Raw genomic sequence first — 12,894 nt, forward strand, 5'->3', positions numbered from 1 at the left:
TTCCCTAGAAACTCTGTCTGGTGAAATGAAAACCACTTAAAGTTACTCTTCTTTTTATTTTACTTGCTTCACTATGGGGTGATTAAAGAATTGATTCTTTGCATTTTTTTTATATGTGTAACCCTGATTTTATGGTAGTCCAAAGGCACACAAAATAATTTCTCTTGGGACTATCTCCTTTTGCCACGTCCCTAATATTAACAAGTCCCGAGGAGTGGATTCTTTCTATGGGGGAAAGGCTTAACCTTTTAGGACCAGGTGGTGAATGTGAGTCCTCTATGAGATGTGCTACTGTCCCCTTTGGTGATGTTAGAACTGTAGTAACAGGCAAGAAGCAATATGGGTGTTCAAAAGAAACTTTACTTTGATTTGTAGAAATTAAATAAATGTCCAATTGATGTGTTACTTGTATACTCCATATCTGTGATCAATCTGGGTCATCAATAGGGAACTCTCTCTTCTTCACTCTGTGTAGGTATCCTTAGTACTGCTCTCTGGGAGAAGCTCACCCCATTTTGTTGCCTGTGGGGCAATGGTCCCAACCGGGAAGGGAAACCTATTGAGGAGAGTCCCCTAAATCCAGAAAAAGTCCCATACCTGCAATCCAACAGAGTCTCAGATGTTCCCAATTTGTGTCCTGCATTCCCCAGGGTAGAGATCTGGTTGGGGTCTCCAACTGATCTTGAAATATTCTCTTCTGGACTCCTTCTGTGCTTTGACCTCTTTGGGGAAAAGGTCCTTTTCTGGGTACCAGCAGGGCTTTTACAACTCAGCCAAACAGTGAGGAGGGGTGGTACAAGAAAACCTCCTCACTAAAATGCAACCCAAAAAAATCCAAGCTTCACCACTGGGTGAAGAGTCATGAAGTCCTCTTACTGTATGGAAAGGAATAACCATGACTTCTCACTCCTGTCCTTCGGTTATGGGGCTTGCCTCTCAAGCAGGAACAGGATTTCTCCCAGGTACAACCAAAATCCTGAATAACATCTCACTAAAGTCCTTTTTACTGTCAGGAAAGGATAGCCCCTACCAAGGAAGAGATGCACTGGAAAAAGATCAATCACCCCTACCAAACACAGCACAGGAGCAAAAACCAGCTCCTATCTCAACAAAACCCAAACCAAACTGACCATGTTCACTAAGGCTCTGATTCCACACCTCCTTCTGGACAAGGCCTGATACATTGAGGGCATCCTCGGGGGAAGGTGCTGCAAGGAATGGTCTATCCCTCCTAGCTTTTATGTCCTTACTAGACAGGGATCTAGAGCCAGCTAGTGGGAGACCATGGGTCCTCCACATTCTCCCCTCCCGCTCAAAAATATTGATAGTAGCAGATGGACACATACACGGATAATAGTTTTTAGTAAATTTCTAGAAGCAACACGTACAACATTGTACGATGTTTCCATATCTGGCCTTACCATAAGGAGATACCCCCCAAGAGGAGCCTATGTCCAGCGTAAACAGAGTCAGGGTGTTACCTTAAGTGATTAATAACTCGGCATATTACGAGTATAATGATTACCATAACCATTACCATAATTTCTACCATTCACCTGGAGGGAGAACGCCACCAGTGGGTCATCACCCACCACTTTCCTCAACAGACATCCATTACTCTTCTGGACACCAATGGACCCCAGTGGGTCTGCTAGCCCGGGCCGATGCCAAAATTCAGTACACCAGCCCGTGGCAGGGACAAAAACCAGGAGGTGCATGTATCCTGACTGGCATGTCCTCCCATGTCCAGTTCACAATACACACTGTATCACCAAATCAACACAGAACCCATTTCTACTGAGATATGCATTGAGGCAAATCTCTAAACCGTTCCTCTTGGGATCTCTAGAGTGAAGATCTTAACTACTCTGTCTCTTCTCCATCTCTTATACAAGGCCTATTAATTGAAACTCATTACTCTCTTCACAAGGGAAACACAGGAACACACAGAGAAGAATTTCCAACCTGCAAAGAAAACAAGTTAGTGCATAGGTCTGGATCCCAGCTGAGAAGGTATCCAACCTAAAGGAAAGTACATGATTAGGAGATTGGCATTATAACATAAACCAGGGAAGACCATTTTGTAGAAAGTTTTTTGAATTTTGCTGTTTTTTGTTATTTTTTTTCAAAGCCATAACTTCACTCGAAGTTTTATCAACTTAGTACAGCATCACAGGAACATCCCAGGGCCTGTAAGAGAAAAAATGCAAAACATACATACTGTACATATGGAGCAATCAAGAACATTTTCTTAGGTGATTCTGCTCTTCTTTGATCTGGTTAACTGGAGTAAAAGTTATAAAAGTTCAGCAGTAACTCATGGTCTTCTCACAGGGTGCCCACTGTATTGCCAGCAAGTATCAGTCCAGGTTGGCAAGCAGATGCACTCACAGCTCCAACTAGCCCCACAAAAAGGTCCAGCACCAGTACACGGTATATTCAGCAGCACAGCTCTATGGCAGGTCTAACATGGCCGGTTAACTTATGCGGCTAAGTCTGAATATCGCTACTTAGCTCACAATTTATGCGGCTACATTTTTACCCAGGCAGGGTTACTGCCATCTTCTCTGAGGTTTGACCACCTGCACCCTAGGTTTAATTTATATTAGTTTTGCTGCTTTTGTTTTTTTTTTTTTTTCCTTTTATGTTCTTATGAATCATCTCTGACACTGACAGAATCGCGGCCCACCTCAGCAATGGGCTGGGGAATTCTCCTGGGTCCCGGACAACTTCCTCCACTTTTTTTTTTTTTTTTTTTTAACTACAACTATGGCAGCATGGGTTGTTTTTTTTGTAACTCCTGCCACAACCCGGCTAGCAACGGAAGGGCCAGTAGTGGCAGCAGCCTAATGCCACAATACTCGCTACAGTTCCTCTCCTCAGGAGTTCACTGCAGGCCTCCTTGACATCTTGGGAGCTTCTCCCTTCTCCCATGGCACACCATAATGCAGTCTGCAGCCACAAACAGGACAACGCTGCCTCTGCTCCACTCCACCTAGTGCCATTGGTTTCCTCTTTGTCCCAGCTGCCTCCACTAAGCCCAGGCAGACTCCGAAGTCCATCTCTTATGCTGCTTCCACCTAGGAGCCTTACAGACCTTCTCCAGTCCAGGAACCCTACTAGGGTGCCCAGTCGGCAACCCTAACCCCATGAAGCCCTCTGTCAGGTCCCAGACACCTGCCACCCCAGAACCACCTTTGGAACCAAGTAACGTTTATGTATTATTTTTTTAATTTAATTTGTTCACCTTATTTACACTACTTTTAGTCAGACAATAGAGGTAATCACTCACACTCAACTGGTGAAACAGTCTGACTAGGACACACCAGTATAATCATTTACCATAGTCAAATGTTTTCCAAAAACACTTGTTGATTAGTGGGAGATGAGTGGGAAACAAGTATTGTATATCAGCCTTCTCTCTTCCACTCCCAACCCTGCTAATCCACACTCTCTCTCTTCCTCCCACCCTACCCCACCACCCCTTTTCCTCCTTCTCTGACTCTAGCACTCTTTGCTCTCATTCCCCTAGAGGTTACAGCTCTCTGACTTCTGCACCCTCACTCAACTCTCAGGTGAATCACATGCTCTCTCACCTACACCGGCTCTCAATTACACACAGACATACATGTTCTCTCTCTTATACACACAGGCTCTTAATCATACATACAGAAGATTTCTCTCACTTTCACATACAGGGCCAGATTTTAGTAGCTACGCCCGATTTTATAACGTGCACTCGCAGCCGCGCGCATGTTATAAAATCCGGGGTCGGCACGTGCATAGGGGTGCACACTTGTGCACCTTGCGCGCGCCGAGCCCCAGTAACTTTTCCCGTTCCCTCGGAGGGAACTTTCCTTCCATCCCCCCTACCTTCCCCTCCCTACCCCTCCCTAACCCACCCCCCAGCCCTATCTAAAACTCCCCCCCCCAACCTTTCTTGAATAAGTTGTGCCGGCCAAGTACCGGTGCGCGATCCCGGCACGGCTGCTGTGCCGGAGGCCTCGGTCCTGCCCCCACCCCGCCCACTCCCCGCCCCTTTTTTCAAGCCCCGGGACATACGCGCGTCCCGGCTCTTGTGCGCATCGCCGGGCCTAAGCAAAATAAGATCAGCGCGTGCAGGAGCGGGTTTTCGCGGTTAAACCCTTTTAAAATTTGCCCCACAGGTTCTCAAACATTCACTTCCATTCATGCTATCTCACACACAAAGGATCTCAATCACACACATACTCTCTTTCACACAAACAGGTTTTCAATCACATACTTAGACATAAAGGCTCTCAATCACTCACTTACATACATGTTGTCTCATACACACACACACACACAGGTTCTCAAACAAATATGCTTGCTCACTCATTCACTCTTTCTCGCCACCCACTGAACTAGCGACAGCAGCAGCCTCCTCCACTTCCAGCCCTCGCGGCCTTGAGAAAGGAGTCCCATCGGCCGCGGGGGCTGACATTGCTCCTCTTGTGCTCCGTGCCGTGCTGCTCTTCTTCAGGCCGCGCCTCTCTTCTTCAGGCCAATGCTGCACGCACTAGCATGGTCTCTTCTTCCCGCACGCATGGCCACTGCACACCACTTCTTCTTCCAGACCATGGGGGGTGAGAAGAAGAAACCCTGCTGGTGCCACTGACTCCAGCTCTCCTGCTGCTTTCTGCCCGGGCTATTAGCAGATGAGTTCCTATTTCACTGGTGTGTCGTGACACACCGGTTGAGAACTGCTGCTCTAGACAACCCTTTTTTTCACATGTATATTATAAAATTGTGATTGCGCAAGTATGGGATACTTATGTGTGTATATGCTAATGTTTACACATATAACTCTTTGAAAATTCACCCCATAAAAACCTGAAAGTTGAATGTATTTATTTTACAAATTTGTAGCCTGTTAATCCACAGATTTTAGTGGGTAACAAGAATTACATACTTAATAAAATCACAGTAAGTCACAAACAGTATAAAAACTAATACAGTGCCTAGGCTAAACAAATAAAATTAAACAACCATTAAAATATTAAACATAACAGCAAAAATTGCTAGTCATCAACCATAGTAAAGCATACTATAATCCCTTGCTATAATCCATTTAATTCAATGAAGCAATAAGCACCATTGGCATATTTTGCAGCTTCATGATGTATTTCAACAGCCACCTATTTTTGATTTACAACATGGTCACAATATTAAGGATTTCATTGTACACTTACTTTTTTAGCCTTGTCTGGTATTAGAAGTTCAAAGCAGAGGACATTATGCTTGCAGCGCATGCTCAGTGTGCCTGCAATTGTTGTAATGCACTTGGTAATGGTGGACCCTTAGCACTGTGGCGTAGTTGGCACAGTCCAGCGGGCGAGCCTGTTAGGCCTACACTGATAGCTGATAGAAGTGCCCTGAAGCGGGACAGTCTGGAGCTTCACTTATATCAGCTGCCTCCCCCGCAGGGTTATCTATCTATCTATTTATTTATTTATTTATTTTAAAACTTGTATACCGCAAAGCAAAATTTCTATGTGGTCTAACAAAAAGACATTAATAAAATCATAAAATAAAGACCTAGGCATAAACAATACACAAGTACAATAAATATTATGTCAATTTGCATCAAACTGACTTCGGTTTATAGTTTACACTCCTGAAATTTTATGCAGTAATTCTGCTCCCTGCTGGCCACATATCATCACGGAAGGATTGAGAAAATAAAAAGGTCTTTAATAATTTCCTGAATTTTAGCATAGAGGATTCTTCCTTCAAACTGCATGGCAAAGAATTCCATAGGACAGGACCCTGGACATAAAAAAGCCTTTCTCGAGATTTGTCTAAGCGAATAATTCTAGGTGAAGGGACATTCAGAAGGAATTGGCTAGCAGATCTTAGGGTACATGATGGGCAATACAATTTTAAGGCTGCATTTAATAGGAAGTAGATGGAGGCCCTTCAGAACAGGTGAAATATGCTCATGAACCATTGTTCCAATTATTACCCTAGCAGCAGAGTTCTGAACAAGCTGTAATGCCCTCAAGGATTTAGTGGAAGACCGAGATACAGCGCGTTGCAATAATCGAGAGATGATAAAGCAAAAGAATGAATAACAGTTCTTAAATCTTTTTCATTTAGGAAAGGTCATAATCTATGGAACAGATGGAGTTTTAAAAAAGCCCCTTTTACAACTTTCAAAATTTGTGGTTTAGTGATAAAGAATTATCCATAACGACACCATAATTTCTGGCCTCACTTATTATCGGAATTTCAACACTGTCCAAAATCAAGGATTTAGCCACCTTTGAATCAGGATATCTGGCCAGATATAAAATTTCAGTCTTGGATATATTTAAAAGAAGTTTATTTTCCAACAAACAATCCTTGAAGAAATTGAGACAATAAGAAATCTTTTTTAGGTTGAGTTCTTGGGTTTCTGCGGCTAGCAGGACTTAGGTGGGTCACTAGGGTGATCCAAAAAATGAGACTCCATGGCCAGGAGAGGGTCAGGGCAGGCAGCAGACAGTGGATACTGAAAGACAAGCCAGAGGTCAGAGCAGGCAGCAGACAGCGGATGGCAGAAGATAAGCCAGAGGTTGGGGAAGGCAGCAGACAAGGCTACGTCGGGTCCAAAGCAGAACGTCAGATCCAGGTGGCAATCATAAGAGCACTCAAGGTCCAAACAAAGGTCAGAATCCAGAGAAACATAGAAACATAGAAATGACGGCAGAAGAAGACCAAACGGCCCATCCAGTCTGCCCAGCAAGCTTCACACATTTTTTCTCATACTTATCTGTTTCTCTTAGCTCTTTGGTTCTATTTCCCTTCCACCCCCACCATTAATGTAGAGAGCAGTGATGGAGCTGCATCCAAGTGAAATATCAAGCTTGATTAGTTAGGGGTAGTAGGGGAAGTAACCGCCGCAATAAGCAAGCTACACCCATGCTTATTTGTTTTACCCAGACTATGTTATTCAGCCCTTATTGGTTGTTTTTCTTCTCCCCTGCCGTTGAAGCAGGGAGCTATGCTGGATATGCGTGAAGCAAGCCAAGGGAAGACAAGATGAAGACCAGGACAGCAACAACAAAACATGATGATTAGGGCAAGGCAGGGCTTTGACACAAGACAGGAACACCAAAATACAAGAATGCAGGAACAAAGGGACACAGAAACAAAGGCAACATGCACTGAAAACCAAGGCCCTTCAGTAGACCTGATGCTGAAATTCAGTCCATTTACTTATTTAAAATATTTATATCCTGCCTATCCACAATTCTAGGCGGGTTACAAATTACACTCATAAAAATGAACATAAAAACATGACCTGTAAAAATAAGTAATAACAAATACAAGATAGTAAACATAATATAAAAGAAACAAAGCCCAGGACTCTAATTAAAATTAGAATAAAAAGTCATCAAAATAAACCAGGTCAGCATTAAACAACATTAACTCCACCTTCAACTGCATCTATAAGCTTATGAAAAAAGAAAACAAGCCTCTTATGAAAAAATTTCAAGGAGGATTCAGTTTTCAACACTAGTGGTAAAGCAATCCATAAAACCATGCCTGCTATCATAAAAGTCTGCTCTCTGGTCTCACACAAAAGAAGCATAGTGAAGGGACATCTATGGATTGAAGGACAGACTGAAAATCATCTGGCTCTAAAAAAGGCTTCAGTTTCCACAATATATATAACATGTAAAAAGAGTTCTTAACAATGGACTTCATTTGTAGTAAAAATGTAAGGAACAGGTCTAAGATAACCTACCTAAACTACAAACCTGTTTTGAAACTGGAATAGTTCAGTCACCTACTTGTAAAAATGTCAGAACAGTGCCATGAACCGATCTTGACAATGTCATAACTTCTGTTTTTTTTTAATATTTAACATTAATCTATTTGCAGTCATCCATTGTTTAACTGGCAAGCTCAGAAAAAGCATGTGAAATTGTAGATGAGACAGGGAAAAAATACTGTGTGTCATCTGCATGAATTTGATATTCAACCCCAAGGTCTACCAGCAAATAAGTTCAGATTTATCCAGCTAAGCGGCGTGGCACAGTCAACTAAGGCCTAGATTTATCAAATTGCTGTAAATATCACATGCAGTACAAAAGGGGGGTGTTTTATGGCAATTATCACAACGCTGAGAGAGAGAGTATCTACAAAGCTCTTCTAGTAGTTAGCTACTTATATCTCTATAGGAGGCCCACCTAGTAACTTGAGGTGAGGTTTAGGTATTATGACGATTAGCGCATGTATTAAGGTGTTTTTGCACACGTTAAGCCGTTTTTCGCATGCGAAAACACGTTAATGCATGTGAAAATGCCATAATGCAATTTGATAAATGACCCTGTAAAGTCAGGGGTGTACCAGGCTGAAGATACTTATCCAGCTAACTTAGTGCTCTAATGTATGATATACATGATATTTTGCATTCCCCATCTAGATACCCTCCCCTATTACAATGATCTTTTTTCCATGCGATTTGCAAGCATGAATAATGCAAATGAATGCAAAGAAAGTCATTACTTGTCATTTTGATGTAAATATTTTATCACGGCAAATCAAGAACGTGGTCATCCATAGTAAAATAACAACACCTATCTGAAATGCATTAAACATGCGGCAGGAGGCCTGGGACCCTAACGCGGATCCTGAGGCTTCCACTGTACATTTAAAGTGTTGCGCTCGGGGGTGGACCCTTTGTCCTGGGTGGGTGCGGGGACTGCTCCAGGGGGCAGAGCACGGAAGGAGACAGAGGCGGTGTAGAGCTTCACCTCTGGAAGCCCGCAGTTCCCCCGGGAGGAGCCCGTAGGAACCTGGACCACTTGGACTTAGGTGAGCCTCACAGGGTCTCCTGGGATAATGGAAGTCCGGTGTGCCCACTGAGGCTAGGGGAGCACTATCGGGTTCGAGGCTGAATACAGGTTGAAGCAGAGAGAACCAGAATAGAGATGGTGATGACAAGGCTAGGGACAGAGCCAGAATCAATGGACAAAGTCAGGCAGGTAGAGGTCAGAATCCAGAGGTCAGTCCAAGGGATGGTCAACGAAGCAAGGGTCAAGAGCCGGAGGTCAGACGAGGTCAGGAATGAGCAGAGGACTTGGGCAGACAGCAGGCAGGCAGGCAGGTCAGGAACAATCTGAGGTCTTTGGCAGGCGGCAGGCAGGCAGGCAGGTCAGGAACAAGCTGAGGTCTTTGGCAGGCGGCAGGTAGGCAGGCAGGTCAGGAACAAGCTGAGGTCTTTGGCAGGCGGCAAGCAGGCAGACAGGTCAAGAACAAGTTGAGGTCTTTACCAGTAAGACAGTCCAAGGTAAGACCAGGGAGATGAACAGACGAACGTAGGGACAAGCAGGACTAGGAAGCAGGAACAAGCAGGAACAGAACTGGAACAGAAGGATCCTGAAACGAGACTAGGAACAAGCAAGCAAGGTGCACGAACAAGGGCAATCTCAGGAACAAACGACCCGATTGCCAAGGCAAGGAAGTGAGGCTAGGAACTTCCTTTTGATAGAGACTCAATCAGGGTGCGCTGCGGAACTAGGCCCCGCCCTGGAGCCTACATCAGAGGGCTAGTCCGTGCGCACGCACCTAGGGGCGTTGCCCATGATGCTGAGGACGCCAAGGCTCGGCGTGAGGCCTGGCGCTCAGCCGAAGGCCCGGTGACCGCCGCCGTGGGACACCGGGGCCTAGCTGGACTAGCGAGGGCCGCGAGGGAGACTGGATTGGGACCCGCTATAGAACCCCGAAGGTGAGCGGTCCCGTGCACGGGACGGCCGCGGGCAGGGTGCGTAATATAATGCAGAGGAAAAAAAAATCACGGCAGACAGGGAGGTTGAGTGGGGGTCAGCGCTGACCCTTGTCTGACTCCCCCAAAATGTAAAAAATAAAACCAAAAAAACCGCATGGTGACGGTGATGGCCTTGACCCCCTACCCCAAAGGTAACAGAAAATGTGGCCCTGGCCCCCTGCTGCCATCCCCCCCACCCCCCAAGTGACATAGGCTATACCTCCCACCCTCCAAGTGACAGAGCTTCCCTCCCTGCTGCCATACACCCATACCCCAAGTGACAGTGATGGCCTCCTCCCCGACCCCCCAAGTGAGAATGACAGATCTCTGGATCTTACTCCAGTCACATGGCTAGGGCAAAGTCAGGTTGGCACCATTTTGGAAAATGTTGCTAACCGGGCTGGCTGCAAGGGTGCACCCTTCCTCGATGTGGGATCCATTTTTAGGTACTGGGGATGCAGGAGGGGAAGTCAGGGGTGAGAAGAGGCTGGGAAGGGAGGATGGGAGTCGGAACACTACTTAATTTTGTCCTTTTGGGGGATCGGAGGGTGGGGCCATCGCTTTCACTGTTCATTGCTGTCATTTGAGGGTGGAGGTGGAGGGTATGGAATTTCTGGGGATCTCTGTCACTTGGGGGTGGGGGTTTGGGCTTTCGAGGTGAATCTTTGTCACTTGGGGGTAGGGGAATGGACTTTCATGGGGATCTCTGTCACTTGAGGGGTGGGGGGTATGGCAGTGAGGGGTTGGGGCCACATTTTCTGTGTTAGCTTTGGGGAGGGGGAAGGGGAGCCGGGGCCATCACTGTGCAGGCTTTTTTTATTTTTAACATTTTAGAGAGTCGAAGCTGCCTCGACTGACAGCCCTGGGTTAAGATGGAGGTCAGCACTGAACCCTGCTCTATTTCCACATTTGCACGTGACTTTTTTATTTCGAGCCAGCGGCCTTTTAAGGCATTGATGATCCTGGGAGGTTTTGGCCGCATTCCTTTTAAAGGGCCGCTCACCACCCGGTGTTTGGCCGTGAAACAAAAGAATGCGCCATGCAGCCGTGATGCCGTCTTTGGGGGAGGGGCATTCTATCATGGCGACACCGCCCCGCAATGGTAGAAAAAACATCACGTCTAGGGGTTAGCCAGATAAGTGCTCCTATTCAGCCTTATCCAGCTAAGATAGCTGGATCAGTCAGACCTGCTATTGAGCAGGTCTAAAGTTAGCCAGATAAACTTATCAGGCTAACTATAGATAGCTGGGTATATTCTGCAGCGTGGTTGCACTGCTAAATATCCACATTGGCCAGATCTTGTTATCAGGCTAACTTGCTCAGCCAAATAGCGGCTGATCCTGAGAGATTGCCTCCATTGTCTGAGTAAAGCTGGCACATTATATGATATCAAACATTTATTTCTAAGGCATTTTTCATTAACTTTGAAATAAAATTTGTTAAATGATAGGTGGTCTTGTGACTACTGGATCCACCTGGCTTCTTTACAATGAATTATCTATGCTAGCACTCATTTTGACCTCTTTTTGTTTCTTAAACTCTTTTAATGCAAGCTTTAATGCATAGGTCTCTTTATCCTAATATGTCCCCACTTTTCATTAAGAAGTCACGATATGCAGCCTAACAATTTTCACTGTTTTCTTTTTCCCTTCCCCTGCTTCCCCCAGATTTAGCTCATATGCTATGACAGTCTTTTGTAGTACAGCGAGCTGGCTATTCTCTCTCTCCACAGATACTATATATACACACTGCTCTTTGGTCAATCATTAGGTGTCATTACAATATTAATTCAGTCACAAATGTCTGTTTGAACAAAATATCCATGAATCGTAAATTCTAGTTGTCCTTACCAGTTGTTGCAATGCAGTCAAATCCTACAAAGGCATAAAAGCAAGTTGCAGCACCAGCCAATGTTCCTGCAAATCCAAATGGCATAAAACCACCAACACCATATAGACTTGTAGTGTTCTCCGAAGAAGGATTTCTGCAGAAAATTATAAATGAGAAGTAATTTTAATTGAGTATCTCATCCATCCACCTGTTTCCTGCTTCATCTCCTCATGCCACCCACCTCCCAGTTTCCCTACTCCCAAATCCAGCGAGTGAACATGTACTGAAGAACAAGTTAAGGCTCTCTGCAACAAACTGAAATGAAAGAATGACGATTCTTCTTTTACAGATAAAATGCACGGTATTATACATATTCTGTATTATACACATCCTTGTGCAAGGAAAGTATAATCCAGAAAACGATGTGGGAAATGCAAAGATTGGACTTTATATAGTTCAGGCAAACTGACTGAGGCAAGTTTAATCCAAGGTCTCACAGGCCATTTTCACTTCTAAATCTTTATTCCAAGTTGTTGGCCAAGGTCATGGCTGATCGACTGGCTCTTTCACTTCCTACGTTGATATTTGATAATCAGGTTGGATTTGTGAGAAAAATTCCATAAACAATATATGGAAAGTATTATTGTCCTTGATGGATGGAAAGCTATTGAATACTCCTTCTCTATTAATCAGTTTTGACGTGCAAAAAGCTTTTGATTGTGATAACTGGCAATACATGTTTAATGTTTTAGATAAAATAGAGGTTCAGAGGCTTTTTTGAAAAGTAGTGCATTTATTATATTCAGACCCAAAAGCTGCATTATTAATTAATTGAGTATAAATTTGACCTTCAAAGGGGTACCCATCAAGGATGTCCAATGTCTCTGCTTTTTTTTCTCTTTGGATCCATTGTTATGGAAAACGCACTGTCCCAGGGATATACATGGTGTTCAATTGGGAAACCAGGAGTTTAAGGTAGCTGCTTTTGCAGATGATATATTAATATATTTAACTGATCCTGAAAGGTCTTTTGCCCAATTCATGAGTGAATTTTCTTGATGTGAATCTTTCTCTGGGTGTGAATTAAATTTATTTTAATTATATTCTGCTTTTCAGGCACTATAGCTTCTTCCCTGCCCCAGAGGGCTTATTGAAGCTGTTGTATCCAAAGCAATGGAGAGTGAAGTGACTTGCCTAAGATCAGAAGGAATAGTAGTGGTATTTGAACTGTGGCTTCCCTCATTTGCAGTCTGTGCACTAACCACTAGGCTACTCCTCCATTCTAC

General features: G+C 44.4%; 1 protein-coding gene across 5 annotated transcripts in view; it reads right to left on the reverse strand.

Moving 5' to 3' along the window:
* The window catches only part of SLC7A2 (solute carrier family 7 member 2), a 300,155-nt gene that overhangs the window by 59,634 nt on the left and 227,627 nt on the right, over window positions 1–12,894 (reverse strand). For all 5 annotated transcript variants that reach the window (XM_029587078.1, XM_029587087.1, XM_029587093.1 and 2 more), the window contains one exon: window positions 11,629–11,762. In XM_029587078.1, coding sequence (XP_029442938.1) covers window positions 11,629–11,762 — 134 coding nt within the window. The remainder of the gene's footprint in view (window positions 1–11,628; window positions 11,763–12,894) is intronic.

This window comes from Rhinatrema bivittatum, chromosome 1 (genome assembly GCF_901001135.1).
Source record: "Rhinatrema bivittatum chromosome 1, aRhiBiv1.1, whole genome shotgun sequence".
Classification (NCBI taxonomy): Eukaryota; Metazoa; Chordata; class Amphibia; order Gymnophiona; family Rhinatrematidae; genus Rhinatrema; species Rhinatrema bivittatum.